This window comes from Lactuca virosa, chromosome 7 (genome assembly GCF_052849685.1).
Source record: "Lactuca virosa cultivar CGN04683 chromosome 7, Lactuca_virosa_CGN04683_v6, whole genome shotgun sequence".
Lineage (NCBI taxonomy): Eukaryota > Viridiplantae > Streptophyta > Magnoliopsida > Asterales > Asteraceae > Lactuca > Lactuca virosa.
Genome location: NC_136432.1, coordinates 110,953,185 through 110,975,435, shown reverse-complemented (window position 1 = coordinate 110,975,435; position 22,251 = coordinate 110,953,185). Strand labels below are relative to the sequence as shown.

Sequence of the window (22,251 nt, the reverse complement as noted above, 5' to 3'; positions counted from 1 at the left end):
GTGCTCTTCAACATTTCTGCTTCATTAGCAATTAGAAAATATGTCAGATCAATTAGGATCACGTCATGGTCAGTCATATAGTAGTACTTAATGAACTGACTATATGACTCAGGAAGCGAGTGAAGAACCAAGTCAACGACCAACTACTTTGGGAAAACGACACCCAACATTCCCAATCTGTCAATGCGCGACTTCATTTTTAGAACATGCGCACACACAAAATCTCCATCTTGGTGTTTGCATGCCAAAAGGGCTTGAGTAACTTTGAACTTTTTCAAGTTGACGAAAACGTGGGTCCGGGAGAATCACTAGAGGAGGTGGAGGAAGAGTTGGAGAAGTATGATTTCCAGTTCCACCAATGCTCGAAGAAGGAAACGTTCTTTCACATTGATCGACATGTGGAAGATCATCTTCAGAAGGAAAGCCATTTTCAAAAGGACGAGGAAGACCATTGTTGTCAGAACTTGACATCTATAAAGGGAGAAAAGAAAATTCAAGTTAGTTGATTTTAATCCTTACTCAAATTAAGGATAGGATCCATATTTTCGATTCGAATTCTGAAGAGGGATGTTGTAATCAAATTTGAATCTATTTTAGGTAGGTAAGCATTTACCCGTTTCAATCTAATGAAACTCCTAGATCTTTGAGATTCATTGAACTATTCAATGGCATGTTTAATCTCGATTATGCCCTTTCCATTTGTGACTGGGATACCGAGGATCACAAACAAGGTGTGAATAACCATGCAAATTAGCTTGGTACTCTCGATGTCCTTTATCACCCAATTAATGTGCCGGTTAACCACACACGCTCCATCAATCAATGATAATTTACGAGACACCCATTGCCAACAATATTAGTCCATATTAGTGTGTCGGTTAACCACACACGCTCCACTAACGACCAATAAAGTGCAATGTGCAATATTAGTCTAAAGTAACTAAGAATGAGATTTTTTTAGAAAATAGTTTAGTTACTTTATATTGCATTATACTTATTAATGAGATTTAATTTTGTCCTATCAAACCCGTTCGGCTAACGACCCTCCACTAGTCAAGGAACTGGTGAGTGAGAGTGGACATCCATTCAATCGTCATTTTATAGGCAATTTCCTTACACCCCCATTATAGACTAGCTTCGTGAATGAGGTGTACTAGCGGTTCGACTGACTCGTCTTATACATATAGTAAACATTAAAGTTTTAATCTTACATATAGTATAGGGTGTATTTTAATCATTTTAAAATACTAAGGGTTTAATCTTTTAATAAATTAAACTCTTAATTTAATTAAATTTAAACCACATATGGATTTATTAATTATCCTTTAATTAATCTTTTAATTAAATTATTAATAAAGTCCATAAGGATATATTTTAGGGTTTTCCATTTTAAATTTCAAAAATTATACATTTAATTTTAATTTTCAAACAATCCCAAAAATATTAATTATTAAGTCCAATTAATATTATCTAGTAACCAATTATGGATATGTTAATTATCCTTTAATTAATCAATTAATTAAATTATTAACTATATCCATAAGGATAAATATAATGAAATAAATCATCATTATCTAATCCATAATTATCTCATAACATTTAGGTTTTTATTGAATGATCTTATATTACCAAAAACAAATTATGACATAATTAATAAAAGATAATTACAAAATATTAACCTAGTAAATCAAGTTAGGCAAGAAAATCTGAGATAAGCATCAGACGGACCAATTCGTCGAGTTGGAGGACCAAACTCGATGAGTTCATGCAACTCGACGAGTCCTAAGAACAACTCGACGAGTTCATTGAACAAAATGTCGATTTTATTCCCTTATCCTTTGAACAAGATCACAATTGCATCTATTCAACAGAAAACTAATCCTAGGCTATGATACCACTGATGAGTTTTGAGCATAACAACAATTCCTAAGTGTGCATGCAACCCTAATGCTTTGGATCTAGGTTTTCTCTAGTTGAACATGCAAACATTGAACACAAAAGAAGAAACCCTAGGTTCTATGTATTACAATAGAAATTCACATAATAGGGATTAAAATACATACCTTGATTGTTATGTTATAATAACAATCTAAAAACCTTGCTTGAAAGACCTTTGGTAGCAAGCGCCACAAGTGTCGCGCCTCTAATGGCTCACAAACAAACTCAAGCAACCAAGGATTACTATAGAGAGAGAGAAGGGAAGAAAATTTTGTCTCTAAGACTTTTTAGGAGTGCATAGACGAAATCCAACCCTAAGAAGGGTTTATATAGGTGTTAGGAAGGTATTGGATAAGGCAGGTGTATCCAAGATAACCCTAATCCCTTAACTTCCTCCCTAAGGCATCCAAGGCACCCTTAAGCCCAAGGAAACCCTAGGAGAATCTAGGTTTCGTTCCCCTTACCATAGGGAGGTTCTAGAATTGCCCAATGCTCAACTATTGAATATTGTCACCTTTAGTCCCTGCAGTTTCAATTAATTCCTTTAATCCCAAAATTAATTCCAAATTAAGTTTTGATTACATATTAATTAAACAATATTTAATCGAGTTCTAGATCTCTGATGGGGCCTTCACTAAGTAGATACTTCTTCTAGCTTTGTGTTGATGGGAGCAAGAAGTTTCTCAGTTCTGAAAAATAGGGCAAACTCAACATCTGATCAGCTAAATTCAGCAATGTAGTCCTTCAGGAAGTTTAAAGCAGAGTTGTAAGCTTCAATGCCGAGTTCAGAACTTTATTTATCTTTGAGATGGGTAGCAATCATAAGAACGTCATTAGGATTGATGGTCGGAAAGTCTGCATCCGAGATCTTTATTTTCTTTTAAGAATTTCGATGAATAAAGTATTGGTAGAGAATGCATTCCAATCTGAACTTGTTGAGAGCCTTCATTCCAAAACCATTGTGTAACGTCCCAAAAACCATAGTAAATTTTTTTGATTTTCAAAGTCTTTTTCATAAAAACCATAAGTCAATCAAACATTATTTCTAAAACATAGTAATAAAATCAAAGTATCAAATAACATCTCTCAATCATAAAAAACCATAGGATGATGTATACGATCAAGCCTTGGCCTTCCTCGATCCTTTGAAGTACCTGAAACATTAAAATCCATGACTGTAATCCAAAGCTTAGTGACTTTCCCAAAATACCCCACACAACAATACACATATAATGCATGCACACATGAGCCTTCAGTCTGCCTGGACCGCCTCACAAGACCTACAATATGCCTGGACTGCTCTCCTGAGCCTTTAGTTTAACTGAACCGCCCCTCGGGGCTTATAGTATAGCTGAACTGCTCCCTTGGGTCTACCGTCTGACTGGACCGCCTCGTGAGGCCTACAATACATTTGGACCCCCCCGGGTATCTTGGCCTATAGCAAAAAGCAGAACCACCTCAACCCAACCACAACATGTCGACATATACACATACAATAATAGTCACATACATGTAATCATAACAAATCTACCTGCCTAACATAGCATGGAACCTCCTATGCATAAGGATATACATACCACTACAGCTAACATCACCCTACACACAAGGATACATACTATAGTACAAAGTATAGTGAGAAAACTCACCTTGTAAGCTAACATATATCAACACAACCCACACGAAGGCAAGAACCAATACTACGAGCCACCTATACATAAAATAGAGACAAATCCTTAATATATGGGCTTCAAACCCTCAAGTTGACCCTAAAGTCAACTTTGTCAAAAGTCAACGGTCATATGTCTTACAACCGGTCGCCATGCCGTGGCCAAGCTTCTGCCACGCCGAGGTGGCCTCAGGACAAAACAGTCTAGTCATAACACTATTGAAGTAATATTATATTGAATAACAAGAACCCTATAACCCTAGCTAATTTCGAAATTCATAGAAGATCACATACCTTTTGATTGTTGTAGTAAACAATCAAACAATCCTTCTTGAAAAAAAAAAACTCTTGGAAGCAAGCAGCAGAAATCTCGTGCCTTTGATGGTTTACACCCAAACCCTAACAACTAGGAAACTTGAAGACATGAGAGGGGAAATACAAAATTTCGAATGGCTTCTTAGCTTATGGGTTGCCAAAATTTAGAGGGTGGAGGACCCTATTCATAGCTGACCAAGAAACCCTAAATAACCCTTACATGATTAAAGTGATAATATCTTAAATCAAGTAATTATCTGGTTTCCTAATTATCTCCAATGGATATTCTCGAACCCTAGAAACACCCTGAAACCGTCCACCCTCATGTGGAAGGCTCTGATACCCCTTTTGTTCAACTATTCAACAATTACAGCTTAGGTCCTTGCACTATTAATTAATTTAATTAATCCCAAAATTAATTCTAATTAGCTTCCGAGTAATTCTTAATATAAATAATGCTATTTCTAATTAATATATTATTTTCATAAAATATTAATAAATCACTTATTTCTATTTATTAATCATATAATAAATCAATAAATCAGTCTCCCTCTCTAAAAGTTATCATATTCAATTACCAGGTTTGAGGGCAACCCAAAAGGACTTTGTTAATAATTCAAGTATATACCAATTTAGTTATTGGCTTAGACACCTAATCTAATATTCTCCCACTTGGGTAAGTGTATAACTACAATTGCCAGTATAATCTCTAAATTATCAGCAAAGGGAGCTTCCAAAAGCAACTCCCGTTTCTGATCTGATTAGACATTAGTCCTAAGATAAGTGATCAAATATTACTTCGTTCTACAAGATATCGTATGGACACGAGACATGGAGTAGAATCAATCTCATTGTCCAAAATTCTATTTCCCGATTTCCTGATTTGTGACGACGTCATAAGAATTCTAATTGAACACATCTATTTAGTCTTGACTGGGCCCAGCACTAGAAGTCAACACCAAATCACCGAGAGGCCCAAAGATATCATTTTTCCCATTAGGGCAAAAGGAACACATAAACTTTGACTCATATGCTTGTATCCTTTACTCACCAAATCATACATGACAATACGTTTTATAACACCAAGTTACTGATGCATTTTTTCAATACACATGTACAACCAATTTGTAAATTACAACTCATATATCTCCATTTTAAGAATATAAGATATTATCGTCTCATAATTACTCGTGATATAATCCATGAAGTAATTCTCTGAGCGTGGGTTTATCCAAAACTCAAATCTCCATTCTCTAAGTACTCATGAATATTGTAGCAACACAATTGCTATGTCTAAACTCCTTAGACAATCTACAATCCAATTCATGACAGTCTGCATTCACTACTTACTTCCTAAAGTATGAGCGACTGTGGAGCTTCAAATAATCAAATTATTCAGGAAGTAAAACATGCAAAACGAAACACAAGAATAAATAATTGACAAAGGTAGTAAACAAAACCAAATGGGTCTAAAACCTAAACCCTTGAAGTCCAGGTCCCTAACTTGATCCATTTAATGGTCATAATTCCCGAAATAGGAAGCTTCTCGAAACCGGATGTTACGCAGTTCTTTAAAAGCCACAAATGTTCTGAGATGTATCTTGGTTTAGTTTTGATTTTTGATTTTTGTTTGTGAAATTATAATTTTAAAAGAAAATCCAAGTGGACGAAATCTCAGTGCCACGTGGACCAGATATGTTATGCTGACTAAGCGGTGAGAGCCGACTAACCCCTTCATATTTTAAATAATGGTGCACAAAAGTCCTTATATTTTTGCTCTATTGACAAAAAGTCACCCATGATTTATTTTTTTCAATTTAACCATTGAAACTGACTATTATTTACAATTTGACTCAATTTGCAAGTTACCGCAAATAATAGCATGTTTCGATGGTTAAATTCTAAACAAAATATCAAGGGTGACTTTTTGTCAATAGGCCAAAATATAAGCAATTTTTTCTATTTGCATAATAATGTTTAACCTCAAGTCTTATATATTTTACGATTAAGAGGGTGTTTTAAGAGGGTGTTTGAGATTTCATTTTGAACCTCAAAAGGATTTTTAGGCAAAATGACTTATTGATTTATGGTGGTGAGAAAATGAGTGTTTTTTTTTTATTATTTTTTATTTTTTTAAGTATTTAAATTAGCTTTTGTGGTGGGGAAAATCAATAAGTTGTTTTTTAAAAAGTGTTTGTCTCAACCTTTACATGTTTTAAGTGACATTTAACTTTTACAACCTAAAAAAGTTATAAAGAGTTTTAAAAAGTAAGAAATACTAACTTATTGAAATCTTTTTTTTTTTGGTTGAAACCCCCTCTAAATTATAATCTATTTTTGTTGAAACAACTATTACAAATTGTTTGATTTTTAATATATGATAATCAATAAATTATACTTCTACTTCATAAAATATAAAAACCGATTAAAATGTAAAAATATATTGTTATGAAATGTATCTGTCATTTTTTGATGATGAAATTAAATCAAAGTTTGATACGAAATATACATCTACATACCAAGTACTTGGTTGAAAACAATGCATTGACTCATCCATAGATCGATAGAGAAGATGCAAAACAGTCTCGTTCGCATGTCATAGAAGCTCTATTTTTGCGATAACTCAACAATAAGTATTTTTAATTTATATAGAATATAGATTACAATATACCTCATTGATACCAATATACCTACAATTTTAAAAGTTCAAATAAGGAACATCATACAATCTTCTTCTTCTCTTGGATTTTCATAATAGTTACCAATGTCAACAGTGGTTTCATAATTGTCTAAAAACCTATTTATGCAATTGACAAAAAAAAAAGAAAAATCATTTGCGGATCATCTTCATTTTGCTCGTGTTTCACACCAACCCATATGAAGATTTTTCAACCAAGTATTTGGTATGCGGATGTATTTCGTATCAAATTTTGATTTGGTTTCATCATTAAAAAATTGACGATATATTTTATAATAACATATTTTTACATTTTAATCGACTTTTATATTTTATTAAATAGAAGTATAATTAAAAAAATTGTATTTATTTATTATCATATATTAAAAATCAAACAAATTGTAATGATTGTTTTAACAAAAATATATTATAATTTAATCTTAAAATAGATACGACTTGAAGTTAAAAAATATTATGCATTGAAAAAAAATACTTATATTTTGGCCTATTGACAAAAAAGTCACATTTGATACAATTTAACCATCGAAGTCTGCTACTGTTTGCATGCAGTAACCTACAAATTGAGCCAAATTGTAAGTAATAGACGGTTCTAGTGGTTAAATTGCAAAAAATAAATCAGGGGTGACTTTTTTGTTAATAAAGTTAAAATGCAAGAACTTTTTATACAGATTTTCTTAATTTCTATAGTTTATGCATATAGTTTATGCATCTAGAGTACAAAAAAAAACAAGATCTTTTAAAACAAAAACCGATAGTTGTTGAGCTCCAAATGACAATAACCCAATTAATTAAGAAGTCATTGTATTTTGGAGATAACCCTAAAAGAAAATAACACATTTGAATTTGAAAAAGATAATAATAAGAATTTATCGTGTTTTTTTTTTGGTTATAAACGAGTTATTCATTCCTACTTAATAATCGTGCAGGATAAATAAAATCAAAGGTTAGAAATGTATATTTTGAAATTCGTAGCCGTTAATCCGGAGTCCGGACCACACCCACAATGTTCCAACATCCTCCTCTTTTCTTCACTCACTCCCGCCACTTCCTCCGCCGCCGCCACCACCACAACCACCACCTATCAACACCTCCTCTTCTTCATCGTTTCCTCTCAACTATCTCACACACTCTCTCACACCCTATCTACACCATATGGGCCGCCAACACTGGTCTTGGCAAAACCCTCGTTTCCACCGGCCTCGCCGCCTCCTCCCTCCTCTCTTCCTCACCATCACCTTCGAAATTAGTCTACATCAAACCTCTCCAAACAGGCTTCCCTCTCGACTCCGATTCCGCCTTCGTTTACCGCAAAATTCCCCAAATTCTCCTCCGCTGTAACCCCCAATCAACTCTCCTAGCTTCCAACCAAACCCTAAACGTCTCCATCCAGGCCGAGAAACCAAAAATCGGCAACAATTTCAGTGGAGAAGGTCGGACAAGTAAGAACGGGTTTGGGGATTTTGGTTATTATGAAGAGAGGAAGCATGGGATTGGGGAGGAGCTGGGGTCTGAGTTGATATGCAAGACAATGTATGCATGGAAAGAGGCGATTTCACCACATTTGGCTGCTGAGAGAGAAGGTGCAAATGTGGAGGATTCTGATGTGTTGGCATTGTTGAAGAGATGTTTGGAAATTGGGGTTGGAAGTAAGGGAAATGGTGGGAGTACTGTTTTGAGTTTGGTTGAGACTGCTGGTGGTGTTGCAAGTCCAGGATCATCTGGTTCTCTTCAATGTGACTTGTATCGGTGAGTGCATTTCCAGTTGTTTATAAAGTTAGCATCTACCACTTTTGTCACTTCTTCATGCTTCAATATAATTAGCTCAAACTTCTTACAACATGTATGTAGGCCATTTCGGTTACCTTCAATTCTAGTGGGAGATGGAAGATTAGGGGGTATTTCAGGAACAATTTCAGCCTACGAGAGTCTTACAATACGAGGTTATGATGTAGCTGCTATTGTTCTGGAAGATCATGGCCTCAAAAATGAAGTGCCATTGTTGTCTTACCTGAGAAACAGGTGAACATACTTTCAAGTTTCAACCATTCTTTATCTTTCTCAATGTAGGAAAACATAACTTGTAGTGATTAGAAAACTTAAATATATATTCTTTTGTCTCTGAATTTGTAAGGGTACCAGTTCTTGTTCTTCCATCTATCCCAAAAGATCCCTCAGACAACTTGATGGAGTGGTTTGTTGAATCAAAAAGTGTTTTTGACTCATTGAATGTGATAATGATGTCATCACATCAAAAAAGAACAGATAGACTACATGAAATGCCAAAAAAGGCTCAAGAAATCTTTTGGTGGCCTTTCACTCAACATAAGCTTGTATCAGAAGAAAAAGTCACAGTCATTGATTCTCGTTGTGGAGAAAACTTTTCAGTTCACAAGGTTATCTTTCTCTTTCTTTTCATCATTCTTTTCAACATAAAAACTATTCGTTTTATTTCTTTTTTGTTTATAAAGTTTATCACTTTATCTGATTTGAGCTATGATTCGTATACAGGTGAAGGATGATGGATGCATTACTCAAATGTTTGATGCTTGTGCAAGTTGGTGGACACAGGGCCCTAATGCTGCTTTACAGGTCATTCTATGCTTTTGTAGTAATTTATATTTTGTTGGTTGAAGGGCAATTCTGTAATTTTGACTTATACTTGTTTAGGTGGGTTCAGATTAAGCTTGCAAGGGATATGGGGTATACTGCTGCAAGGTTTGGGCATGTAATGTTTCCTGAGAATGTTTATGAGCCAGTTCTTGAATGTGCTGAACTTTTGCTTCAAGGTGTAGGAAAAGGTTAGTTTTCTATTTTTCTTTTATTTATTATTAATAATAAAATGAATTTGAATATTCATATTCATCATAAAATGTAGGATGGGCTTCTCGAGCATATTTTTCAGATAATGGATCTACAGCAATTGAAATTGCTCTGAAAATGGCATTTAGGAAATTCTTGGTTGATAATGAGTTGCTTTTGGATACTGTTGAAAACAGTATTGAGCTTAAGGTATGTACATTATTGAATCTTTTATCTTAAATATTATATACTATTTTAAGTCAATTTCTTTAAAAGAAAATTTATATTTATTCCTTTCAGGTTGTAGCACTTAAAGGATCATATCATGGAGACACATTAGGTGCTATGGAAGCACAAGCTCCATCACCTTATACTGGTTTTCTCCAGCAACCATGGTTAGCTTTTTACATTTTCTTTAAACTTTTATAATTTTTTTTTTTTTTTAAAATTTAATACTTTCAGGTATACTGGAAGAGGGTTTTTTCTTGATCCTCCATTGGTTTCTATGTGTGATGGAGTTTGGAAAATATCCATTCCTGGAAATATGAAAGCTGATGATGTGATATTGGAAGATACATGTAAGCAAAACATATATTTTGACTTATGAGGATGAGGGTATTTTTGTCTTTTTCACTTTATTAACAAATCCTGTCTTTTTCAACAGCTTTTAAGTCACGTATTGAAGTTTTTAATAAAAGTAGAGATGATTCAAGTCTTGCTGAAGTTTATTCATCATATATTTCACAAGAATTAAAGTTAAATTCAAGATCAAAAAAATTATCTCATGCAGGAGCATTAATCATAGAACCAGGTAAAACTGTGACTACAAAACTATTAGAAGTGACATTTTTGCCAAAAAAAAAAGTTGAATAATTTTTTTTTTTAAAAATATTTTGTATTTTGATAGTGATACAAGGGGCAGGTGGCATGCTAATGGTGGATCCACTGTTTCAGCGCTTACTTGTTAAAGAATGTCAAAATCGTAAAATTCCAGTGATTTTTGATGAAGTTTTTACTGGTTTTTGGCGCTTAGGGGTGGAGGTATGTTAGGTTTTATTCTAGAAAGAAGGGTAAAATGGTCATTTTACTCACATTCAAACAGTTCTTTTAGTCAATAACACAACCAGTCTCTGTTTATATAGAGAAAAGAGAAACATACAATACCTTAATCTTGTATTTTTTGACTTAATGGAAAAACAGTTTGCTTTTTACCGATTTGCCCTTGTTTATTTTATTTTTTTTCATTTCAGTCTGCAGCAGAGTTACTTTTCTGTCAGCCAGATATAGCCTGTTACGCAAAGTTAATGACAGGTGGCATTATCCCATTGGCTGTTACATTGGCTACAAATGATGTTTTTGAATCATTTGTTGGAGACTCAAAGGTAAATAATGATCTTATTGTTTCTTTTTTTCTTAATGTGGAAAAAATAAAAACAATGTTTTAATTTTCCACATATTTATGTTTTTGAAATATTCTTAAATTTATTTTTTTCTTATGTCAGCTAAAGGCTCTTCTACATGGACACTCATATTCAGCACATGCTTTAGGGTGTGCAGCAGCTTGTAATTCCATTAAATGGTTCAAGGATTCACAAACAAACCCTAATTTGATTCCTGAACAAAATCTATTAACAGAGGTACTTAGAAATTAGAATTAGAAACATTTTTTTTTTACAAAATATAAAAAATTGCTATTTTATTGGCGTTTCAGTTATGGGATACAGAGCTAGTTCAAAAGATCTCATTTCATCCAATAGTAGAAAGAGTGGTTTCATTAGGAACTCTGTTTGCTGTAGAGCTTCAAGTAGAAGACTCTGAGGCTGGGTATGTAACTATGTATCATTACCTATCACATGATTTTTGAAGGGTATTTATGTCATTTTCTTTTGTTTTGATTTGACTTGATTTATGTAGGTATGCTTCAGTATGTACAACGTCTCTTTTACTAAAACTTAGGGAAGATGGTATTTACATGCGGCCTTTGGGAAATGTGATATACATGATGTGTGGGCCATGTACTTCTCCTCATGTTTGTTTGCAAATGTTGGAGACACTTTACACAAGACTTAATGGGTTCAGACATGAGAAAATTGAAAATGACTCTGAAATATGAGAACTGAATATTTGCAAACAATATGTATTTTATTTGTATTTTTGAGAATTGGTTATTTTTGTGATCATATGGATTTTCCGATAAACCTAGTCTTAGAAGAAAGAAATTTTATTACTAAAAACGATGTTTGCAATAATAAGTAAAACGTACAAGTGTATTTTTTTTTTTTGGTTAGGGGACAAAAAGGAAAGTTGATGATTAGTATAGGGGCCATTCTTGTACTAAAATCGAAGTTAAGTGATTTATTGCAATTAGTAGAAGATTAGATTGAAAGAAATTAATTAATTAAAAAATGTTCAAAAAGGATAAAACTACCACCGTTTCTCTCCGCCTCAGACCGTTTCATTTCAGCTTCTTTCAAGATGACCACCGCCACGGCCACCGCCACCGCCGTCGCCATTGCCGCCGCCGCACCTAATCGTCCCAGTCGTTCCGTGTTTCTCGGTGTCGACGTAGGCACCGGTAGCGCTCGCGCAGGTGTCCACCATTCTCTATCTCTTACGCTTCTTTTGAGTATACTATTGTAGACTAGTAATTGTATCGGATATACTCTGGTACACTGGTGGTTTACTGTTTATGAACGTTTCACTTTTCGTGTTAAATTTGGAAGGAAATTTACGTAGCGTTTTTAAAGTCAACGAAGGTAAGTTTTGAGGCCAAAATTGATACGAATTGGAAGGATTTTGCAGGAAATTTCATGGTTAACATAGAATTTTGTAGCAACTGCTGTTAATAGAGACTGGTGGTGTTGAATTTATGACTAATTTCAGTATCAGTTGAAGTAATATGTTTGATTGTAAATTAACATCTAGTTCTTATTTAGTTATACACAGTTGTAGAAGAATATATTAATAGACTTCATTTTTGCATCTAAAGCCCTAAAAATTGATTGGTTTAGTTTTACTTCTATTGAGCTTATTTTGGAGTTACCCTAGTCATAAGCTTTTGTTCTATTTTGAAGATATCATTGTGCAATCTGTTAATCCTGAATACAAAGCAATGTTTGACTTGGCACATAGCTAAATAGGAAAGTTTGACTATTGACCAAATGTCTAAAATGCCCCTTCTTTTGATTAAGAGATGCATACCTTGGTTACATATTTCAGGACTTTTTGATAAAGGTGGGAAGCTTCTGGGTTCTGCTAGCAGCCCTATACAAATTTGGAAAGAAGGCGACTGTGTTGAGGTGAATATATCATGATGTTAAAAAAACAAGATTCTAATAAAAAAACAGATAAAGAAATGATTCCCCTTTGTCAAACAAAAAAGGAAAGTTTCATTCCTACATGCCATTTATTCTTTTTTGGAAACTGTGCAATTTCAGCAATCTTCAACTGATATTTGGCTTGCAATCTGCACTGCTGTCAAGAGAGCTTTAGCCCTTGCTGATGTGGCTGGTGAAGAAGTAATTGGATTAGGCTTTGCAGCTACATGTTCTCTTGGTTAGTTCACACTATAACCCATTTTTTTTCTTCTTCTCATTAAGTTTTTAATCTCTGGATTGATTATGATTATTGATTATCAATTATGCAGTTGCTGTGGATTCTGAAGGTCAACCTGTTTCAGTTTCTTTGAGTGGTGATACACGAAGAAATGTAATAGTATGGATGGATCATAGAGCTGTAAAACAAGCTGAAAAAATAAATTCCTTAAATTCACCTGTGTTACAGTATTGTGGTGGTTCTATTTCTCCTGAGATGCAACCACCTAAGGTATTTACCTAACCCTAAACCCCAAATCCCCAAATCCCCAAAACCCTAATTACTAATGGATTTTGTTTCTGTAATTGTAGCTGTTGTGGGTGAAAGAGAATTTGCAAGAATCTTGGTCAATGACATGGAGGTGGATGGATTTGAGTGATTGGTTGTCATACAGGTAAACAATAGATCTTTTTTTTGATATTCCAAATTTACCCTCCTTTACTTTTCTTTCTGATTCACTGTAATTTCTCTAGAGCAACAGGAGATGATACTCGTAGCATGTGCACAACAGTATGCAAATGGACATATTTAGGCCATGCACACATGCAACACATTGATGAAAAAAGCTCTAGAGACATGGAAATGGAAGCATGTGGATGGGATGATGATTTTTGGGAAGAGATTGGGTTACCTGACCTTGTTGAAGGACATCATTCCAAAATAGGTACATTTCTATTTATTATGTTTATGATGAGGATGACAAGGGCATTTACGTATTTTTACTTCTGATGAACAAACAGGAAGAAGTGTAGCTTTCCCTGGTCATGCTCTGGGCTGTGGTCTAACACCTGATGCTGCCAAGGCAAGATATTTTGTAATGAAGAATTCACATTCATTTGAACTCGCGTTCCAATTTACATTGAGGTTTTAATTAATTAATTAATTAATCAATCAAACAAATTATTTTGAAGGAAAATGAATGATTGAATGATGATATGGAATATGGATGCTTTTCTATTTTACAATCTGGCTTTATAAATTATTCTTAATTTTTCAGGAATTGGGGCTTGTGAGTGGGATTCCAGTAGGAACTTCATTGATTGATGCTCATGCTGGTGGCGTTGGAGTGATGGAAAGTGTGCCTGAATCTGAACCTAAAGGTCACAACTTATTCATTTTACCATATATTTTTTAGGGTAAATTCCACAAAAGTCATTAAGTTTACACGAAAATTCGATTTTGACACTGCGTTATTATTATTATTTTGTCTCAAATTGGACACTGTGATTTCCAATTTATTACAATTCTGATCACTTGACCGATCAACCTGGTTGCCTGCTGACGTGGCATGATGATGTGTTAGTTTTGATGATGTGGCATGCTGACATTTCTTTACCCTTAAGGCTACAAGGTATGGTCACAACCAACCCACTAGAAAAGTGATGCCACCTATGCGCCATGTCATCTCCACCATATGTTCACTACCAAACCACTAGCCATTGGAAATGGTTAACACTCCACAATATTTATCTTTTTTTTTGACATTAGATTAAATAATAAACATAAATAAATATTTTACATCACTTAAAACCCTATTACATAACTTAAATTTAAAACCTAAATTACTAAAAAAACATAAAAACATAAAAATTTAAAACCTAAATAACTAAAAAAACATAGAAAATAAAACATAAATACTAAAAACCTTAGAGCCTAATTTCCATATTTTTCGCAGACTTGTTAAATTTTTAGAAACGTCGCTAGATTTTCCTGATCAAGATTCCGTTGGGGCTTTGTGTTTATAATTTGAAGATCGGTAAGCGTTATTTTTTGGCGACGAGCTTCTTCCGTTGCTTCATATATATATATATATATATATATATATATATATATATATATATATATATATATATATATATATATAGAAAACTTAAAGTTTTGTCTGTTTTTGTCTGTCTGATTCGGAAGTTCTTGGCCTTTTGTTGGAGTCGGTGGTAGATCCCGAATACGCCGCATCCGGATGTAGAATTTTGGACTGTTACGACAAACTTCCCATGCTTTTTGGTTGCTGATTGATTTACCATTGTTGGTAACTTTGTATTGATATAATGCGGTTGATAAAATATCGAAATCGTTGCTACCATTTTTTTGAATATTTTTAAGATTGTCAAACATGCCATTAAATTTCGTGCAAGCCGCCCGTAGATCACGCCATTTTGCATTGACCGAGTCGCACGTCCGTTCTGTTTCCCTTCCTAAGAGCGCATGAAAGTGGTCTAAAACAGGATTCCAAAAACTTTGATCTGATTGCATGTTGCCGATTTCACCGTCTTGCAATATGAAAGTCCAAGCTTTCACTAAAGCTTGCTCCTCGTCTTCGCCCTAGTGCTTATTTATTTATTTTTATTTTTATATTATTTTTATTTTGAGTTTTTCCTTTTTGTTGCCTTCTTCTAGATGGTGGTTGTGTTTCTTGGACCCTTTCGTCGTCGTCATTGTTGAGGTTTATAGGTTAGGATTGAGATAAAGATGGTTGTAAAGGTTGTGTTTGAAATTGTTGAAGTTGAGATTATTGAGAAGGTTGTTGTTGAAAGGCTTGAAATTGGGGTTGTTGAATTGTTGTGGTCGTTGTTATTGGTAGTAGTTTGGATGGTATGGAAGATTGGTGAATAGAAGTTGTTGTTGGATTGGGGATGTTAACAATTGCATGTAATTAAGATGTACATATAGATCATTTGGAGTGTTTGGAGTGGGTGGGGCATTTTGATTTGGATCCATAGGTTGAAGCAAAAATAAGAAAATTGAAAGAACTTGTGCTTTTTTGTAGTGAAATGTATAAAAAATGGGTGGTATTTATAGTTAGTAGGATGTATTTTTTAATTTGAAAATTAAATAATCTTTTTTAGCATCATACTTGCATTTCCTTCTACATAAACAACAATGTACTCACATTTCTTATAAGTATACATTGCTATTATGGGTAAAAAAATATAAGTGCATTGTGTTTTTTAAATATGTTTTTATGTAGTCCTGATTAGAAAGAATATGATATGTCAGAATATGATGATGATGGTATATGCCGGCGTATGGTTTTGGTATGTGGAACTTCCACATGCCACATGGCTGTCTCAAAGACCAAATTGTTTATTCCCGGTGTGTGGGGCCCATTTTGGTCAGGTAATTTTTTTTTACCCTCACTTAAACAATTTACTAAACTCATGGTAAAAAGAAAACGTTTTGGATACATGTAGCTATGGTTCCTGAGTATTGGTTGACTGAAGGAGGTCAAAGTGCAACGGGTGCACTATTGGATTATATAGTCGATAATCACGTTGCATCTTCACATCTTGCAAATCGTGCTGCTTCCCAAAGTAAGAATCAATTAATTAGTGACATTGTGGGACCCACTGTATTTTTTAATTGTTTTTAAAATTATGTAAATCTTCCAGATATTTCTCTTTTTCAAATGTTGAACGATTTACTAGCACAATTGATGCGTGACACTGGCGCTCCATTTATTGCTGCTTTAACATCTGATCTACACGTGCTTCCTGATTTTCATGGTAACAGGTAAATATGACATAAATACCCTTCAAAAGTGATGTGACAAATAACTTTGAAGTTTTTGCTTTTAGGTCTCCGATTGCAGACCCAAATGCGAAAGGAATGATTTGTGGTTTAAATCTTGATACGAGTGAAAGACAGCTGGCACTTCAATACTTTGCCACTGTACAAGGCCTTGCATATGGTACACGTCATATCATAGAGCATTGCAATAACCATGGACACAAAGTAATACGACTACTTTTTTTAATATACTAAATACCCAAAATACCCCTCCCATTAACAAGATGGTTTTTATTCTTCTAGATTGATACACTGCTTGCTTCTGGTGGGCTTTCAAAGAATTTGCTGTTCATTCAAGAGCATGCTGATATCGTTGGTCTCTCTTTCTCTCTCTCATTATTTTTTTTTTATATAAATTATATATTTTTAAAAAATGTAATTATTTAAATAAATACAGGTTGTCGGATAATTCTTCCAAGGGAAAGTGAATCAGTGCTATTAGGTGCTGCCATTGTTGGAGCTGTTGCTGCAAAGAAATATTCAAGTCTGAGAGGGGCCATGAAGGCACTCAATGCAGCTGGACAGGTTTGTAGTAATTAATTAATAATTAAGGGTTAAATGTGAAAAAGAGTAACGTGAGGGTCTTTTTTTGTAAATTTACAGGTGATCTATCCATCAGAAGATCCGAAAGTGAAGAAGTATCATGATGCAAAATATCGTATTTTCAGGCAACTTTATGAACAGCAGCTCAATTATCGTTCAATCATGGCTGAAGCATTGTGTTAAAACTCCAACCCTCCTTTGTTTAATTAACAATACGCAAACTGTAAAAATGGTTTTACCTTGAAAAAAATTGAGTTACAGTGTATTTAACGTCCGTTTTGGTGAAGTCAGTTTCATCCTTCTTTTGGGGCCAGGGCCCGTTTGTTTGTTACACAGGACAAAACAAAGTATATTGTGTTTAAGTGAGACTCAACTGATACCTTTTGTTTTACCGGAGAAAAGGTGGAGAACAAATAATGAGGTGGTGGCAATAACTTGATCATTTGTTAATATTAAGAGTTGGTACTTGTAAATATTAAATTGGATGCATGTTATGAATTATGATGTTGAAGTTACCGATATGTCTGTTTTTATATAGATGATTGGAAAGACATGACAACTAGGGGACTCATAAAAATCTAAAACCGAATAAAGAAATCGAAACAAATTATATTTCGTTTATTGGGTTAGGTTTATTTGGTTATTCAGTTTAGTTATGTAAGTCCCTGAATTTGGATCTATCAAAGTATCAATGCAATCATTTGATTTAATGCGGAATCTTAATCAAACAATGATACGAAACAATCAATTAGATATATCAAGAACACGTTTCAATAACATGAATGCACACAATTCTATTGAATAACTGTCAAGTACACTCAATCACACTTCAGCCGTGAATCACTAGTATTACCAAAAATACATTCTGTTTGAACGGCTATACACAGACCATATGTATACTAAACCGATAACCTAAAGCCCATACATAATAAGCCCATCGAGAACACACTAAGCCCACTGAAATCACTAGGTGATTTTGGTCCAAAACCGAGAACAACATAATACATTCAAAACAAAACATAAACCATTAAATATAGCCCAATAATCTCCCCATTGGTTTATTGCTTTCTGTTCTCTTCAAGGTTTCTCTAAAAGATGTACATCTACTTGGTCAAATGCCCCTGCCCACAGCTTCTTGCGATAATTGTAGCTACCATTCCAGTGAAAACTTTCGCGGCAGCTTCAAATAGTTCATTCTCTACGATAATCTGAAAGTTTGATAAAGTGTGGATATCACGTTCTCCAAACTTCAACAAATCTTTGGGATCAACAATACGAAACTGTTTTTTCTTCAACTTGATCACCACCGTTGAAGTAGCCTCATCATAAACCCAAAATTGTTGTAACGCCTGGGTTTTGGTATGCATTTAATTCTTTAATTTATTCATTTTGGAAAGACAACTCGACGAGTTGGTGACCCTAACCCGTCGAGTGGAGGGCAGAGTACGTGCGGGTTTTAAGTGATCTACTCGACTCGACGACTAGGGTTGTTTGAATGAAACCCTAATTTTTAGGGTTTGCACCCTATTTAAGGAACATTAAGCACCTCTCCCCGGCCTCCACTCTACCCTCTCTCGTCCAGGAGCAAAACCCTAGCCATCTAACCCCGTTTTTGAGCATTTCAAGGCTAAAAGTTGGATTGTTGGCGCATATCTTGAAGGATTGGAAGCAAGGAACAAGGAAGAGCTTGTAGATCCATCACCTATTCCAGTTTGGCAGCATTTGGAAGGTAACAAGTCGTTACCTTGATCCTCCTATTGATAGATTTGGTTATTTTAAGCTTGTAAGCCCTTTTCTAGCTCTTTTGTGGGATAATTCTTGTGTGAAGCATGATTTGAAGTTGCATCTTCAGATATGGACTCTCTTAATCCCCAATGTTGTAAAGCCTCAAGCTTTTTGAAGCATAGACCCTTCTCCTTATTCTAACCTTTCTTTTAGCCTAGTTCTTGGCATTTGGAGCTTGCATGCACGTAAAGGTTGCAACTTTACATGGAAATCATGCTCCAGGAGGTTAGATCTACCTTTTAGAGCCTTAGTTTAGCTTAGAAATGACTGCATGAGAAATGGATTGAAGGAACTCGGCGAGTTGGGCAGCCAACTCGACTAGTTGAAGAGGGTTTCTCCGTCTCTGATTTCCGCATGAACTCGACGAGTTATTAGGGTAACTCGACGAGTGATTAGGGTTCATCCCGAGCATGGACACCACATGAACATGACGAGTTGCTGGACAACTTGACGAGTGGACCAGGGTTTTGAACGATTCTAAGTTCTGAAGGAACTCGATGAGTCGGTGGGAGAACCCGACGAGTCGTGTTGATATGTCCCGATTCTGCACAAGGAAAAACTCGACGAGTCTGAGGATGACTTGACGAGTTGACCTGGTTTATCACGAGTCCGAATAGCATATGAACTCGACGAGTTAGAAGATAACTCGACGAGAGGGTCAACTGGGGGTTGACCTTGACCTTGACTTTGACCAACACGTTGACCTTGGCCAGGGGTAAAATGGTCATTTTACCCTAAGAAAGATTATAGGATTTTGATTAAGTGTTATTGTGAAATGAGCAGTCGGGGAGTCGTTGGAGACGCAGTCAGAAATTCCTCATCCGAGATTTCACAGTTAGCGTACGAGGCGAGTTTCCTTCAGTAGGAACGGGTCTAAGGCGCCAAGACCGACCCGTATATGTGATATGTTAGCAGTTGAGAGTGGGCGGGGCCCGAATCTCATATTAACCGAGTGTGGGCGGGGCCTGAATCTCATAGTATTTTTTGAGTATGAATATGTGATTGCTAGATAGAATTAGATATACTTGTTGTTTATGTGATACTGGTATGCATGTTAGCAGTGGGGTGTGGGCGGAGCCCGAATCTCCTAGACAGCGGAGTGTGGGCGGGACCCGAATCTCCAGGCAGCGGAGTGTGGGCGGGGCCCGAATCTCCTAGACATCGGAGTGTGGGCGGGGCCCGAATCTCCTAGACAGCAGAGTGTGGGTGGGGCCCGAATCTCCTAGTTGCATGATATGTGTATGGTATGTGGTAGCTTGAGGAAACTCACTAAGCTTCATGCTTACAGGTTTCAGTTTTGGTTTCAGGTACTTCCGGTAGCAAGGGGAAGAGCTCGGGATGATTGCAGTGCACACACCATTAGTTCAGCCTGGGATGTTTAGACTCTGATGTTTTATTCACTTGATTTGGACACAATATTTGATATGATGTTTTGGAGTTACAAGACTTATGATTTTTATTATGATGATTGATGAATTATGGTTTTATTAAATAATTTAAAAATGAAAATTTTGGACCGTATTTCTGGGATGTTTCAAGTTGGTATCAGAGCCTTGGTTTGAGAGATTCGGGTACACTTTCGGGTGTGTCTGAACTCAAACCGAGGAATTGGTATGAAAATTTTCAAAAGAGAATCATTTTTATAAAAACTTTGAAAAGAGAAAAAGAACATTGAAAAGAGAAAAGGGTGCGGTGCATGCAATCAGCCGAGCTCAAGTAAGTACTCCCAAATTACCCATACAAGTTATGTTATGTTATGTGTATGAGAACTGCATGCTAGTTTAGGGCTAAGGATCTAGGAATGATGCCTTATATGCCTGCTGTATGAGCTTGTAGAACTGTATGCTAGTACTGATTAGTCAGTAATATGATAGCCAAAGAAGGACATGTCTGATTATGTTTACTCAATGCCCGAATGCTGCTTGCTTTGTGCTTTTAGGAGTCTTAGTTATCTTTTACTAATTAGTAAACGAATACGTTAAGTTACATATTGCAAGGACTAAATAATTTCAGAAGGATAGGTCTAGCTCTATTTCGCAACTCTTGTTTGAGTCTAACCGTTGTAGGGTAGTGTGACATCCCCATTTTCATGGCCAGAAAAGACCGATTTTGTTTATGCTTTATAAAAATCAGAGTACCTCTTTTAATAAAAAATGTTGCGGAATTTGTTCCCATAAAAACATGATAAATATGTTATCAAAACATTTCCGAAGAAATCACTACAAGAAAAATGACTTACAGTCACACCAAAAAAGTGTGACCATATGCATATAGTGACATTTTATTTTTGCACTGAAAGTGTGACGGAAGGTGACGCCATCGTATGGGTCTTATGGTCACTTTAAAATGTAGTGTCCGTATGAGGTGAAAACATGTGGCCGTATTATAAAAGTGTGACAAATTTGTACAAATTTTTTTCCATAAATATCCAATATTGTAGCGTTAAACCGTCATTAGACACATTTATTTAGTAACTGTGGTGACTGTATATCACCAACTTACGACATTCATGATGTTTTAGTGTAGTTGTTTTCTTTTATATTGTCACACAACTTAAATTTTGTTAAGACTATTGTGTATCTTTTGTAAACATGTAATTACGGTGAGCATGACCATGTTTGGTAAATGGACACATATAATTAATTGCATAAGTGGCGAATTGCTAATAATTAGTCACAAAAAACAATCAATTTTTGTGACTATAGCCTATCGTACAGAGACACACAATTAAGTGAAATACAATCATAAGTATTATAAAGACACACATTTTGTTAAAATTAAGGACTATTTAGTATCGTAATAAGACTATTGGGTATATTTTAGATACATATAATTACGGTGAACATGACCATGTTAGGTAAATGGACACATATAATTAAATTTATAAGTGACGATTTGCTAGTATTTCGTCACAACAACAATCAATTATGGTATCTATTGTTAACCATTTAGCCACACGTTAAAAAATGATGTAAAGTAACCATTGTATAATTATAGAGACATTGAAAACCAATAAAACATGACCAAATTTATATTAAAGCCTCTGTAATTTAATATTTATTGTTACTTTTTATACAAATTTAGACACCTCAAAATAATTTAAATTAAAGTAACCAAACCCAACAATATGAAACAAAATTAAAATTCATAATTTGATATTAATAATAATTAAAATCCAAATCCATACATTAAATTCCTAATTAAAATACCAAAAAAAATAAAAAAATTGTTCTAATTTCAAAAATTTAAATAATGGTAAAAAAATCAAATACATCATAAACCAAAACCTAAACATAACTAGACATTCTTCTTATTTGTATTGCTCCTTGTCTTCTTGAGAAGGGCA

The 22,251-nt window shown here is 34.8% G+C and overlaps 2 protein-coding genes across 3 annotated transcripts; both read left to right on the top strand.

Moving 5' to 3' along the window:
* Window positions 1–7,578: 7,578 nt before the first annotated feature.
* On the top strand, window positions 7,579–11,614 carry BIO1 (adenosylmethionine-8-amino-7-oxononanoate transaminase). The gene is made up of 14 exons (XM_079062233.1): window positions 7,579–8,363; window positions 8,466–8,636; window positions 8,749–9,010; window positions 9,126–9,206; window positions 9,295–9,415; window positions 9,493–9,626; window positions 9,717–9,811; window positions 9,879–9,994; window positions 10,081–10,227; window positions 10,324–10,457; window positions 10,667–10,798; window positions 10,919–11,053; window positions 11,128–11,240; window positions 11,331–11,614. The coding sequence occupies exons 1-14, from the start codon at window positions 7,621–7,623 to the stop codon at window positions 11,527–11,529; spliced, it is 2,583 nt and encodes an 860-aa protein (XP_078918359.1). The 5' UTR covers window positions 7,579–7,620; the 3' UTR covers window positions 11,530–11,614.
* A 197-nt stretch (window positions 11,615–11,811) lies between these two features.
* On the top strand, window positions 11,812–17,499 carry LOC145126972 (FGGY family of carbohydrate kinase). Of its 2 annotated transcripts, none has more exons than XR_013716429.1 (15): window positions 11,812–12,006; window positions 12,636–12,715; window positions 12,854–12,971; window positions 13,063–13,241; window positions 13,322–13,404; window positions 13,484–13,674; window positions 13,751–13,812; window positions 14,008–14,110; window positions 16,008–16,127; window positions 16,202–16,321; window positions 16,400–16,520; window positions 16,586–16,742; window positions 16,821–16,889; window positions 16,975–17,102; window positions 17,181–17,499. XR_013716429.1 is itself a non-coding variant. In XM_079062234.1 (15 exons), the coding sequence occupies exons 1-15, from the start codon at window positions 11,892–11,894 to the stop codon at window positions 17,301–17,303; spliced, it is 1,773 nt and encodes a 590-aa protein (XP_078918360.1). In that variant the 5' UTR covers window positions 11,824–11,891; the 3' UTR covers window positions 17,304–17,499. The 2 variants fall into 2 exon arrangements, 1 of the variants encoding a protein (XP_078918360.1); XM_079062234.1 differs by having other exon boundaries at window positions 11,824–12,006; window positions 16,821–16,893.
* Window positions 17,500–22,251: the final 4,752 nt, after the last annotated feature.

What these genes read in the sequence shown, in the direction of transcription:
- LOC145126972 (XM_079062234.1), top strand. Translation starts at nt 11,892, where the DNA reads ATGACCACCGCCACGGCCACCGCCACCGCCGTCGCCATTGCCGCCGCC. An exon ending in TAACACCTGATGCTGCCAAG is followed by an intron (nt 13,813 to 14,007) that starts GCAAGATATTTT and finishes TTAATTTTTCAG; the next exon opens with GAATTGGGGCTTGTGAGTGG. An exon ending in CCTGATTTTCATGGTAACAG is followed by an intron (nt 16,521 to 16,585) that starts GTAAATATGACA and finishes TTTTGCTTTTAG; the next exon opens with GTCTCCGATTGCAGACCCAA.
- BIO1 (XM_079062233.1), top strand. Translation starts at nt 7,621, where the DNA reads ATGTTCCAACATCCTCCTCTTTTCTTCACTCACTCCCGCCACTTCCTC. An exon ending in GGTTTTCTCCAGCAACCATG is followed by an intron (nt 9,812 to 9,878) that starts GTTAGCTTTTTA and finishes TAATACTTTCAG; the next exon opens with GTATACTGGAAGAGGGTTTT. An exon ending in TGTGATATTGGAAGATACAT is followed by an intron (nt 9,995 to 10,080) that starts GTAAGCAAAACA and finishes CTTTTTCAACAG; the next exon opens with CTTTTAAGTCACGTATTGAA.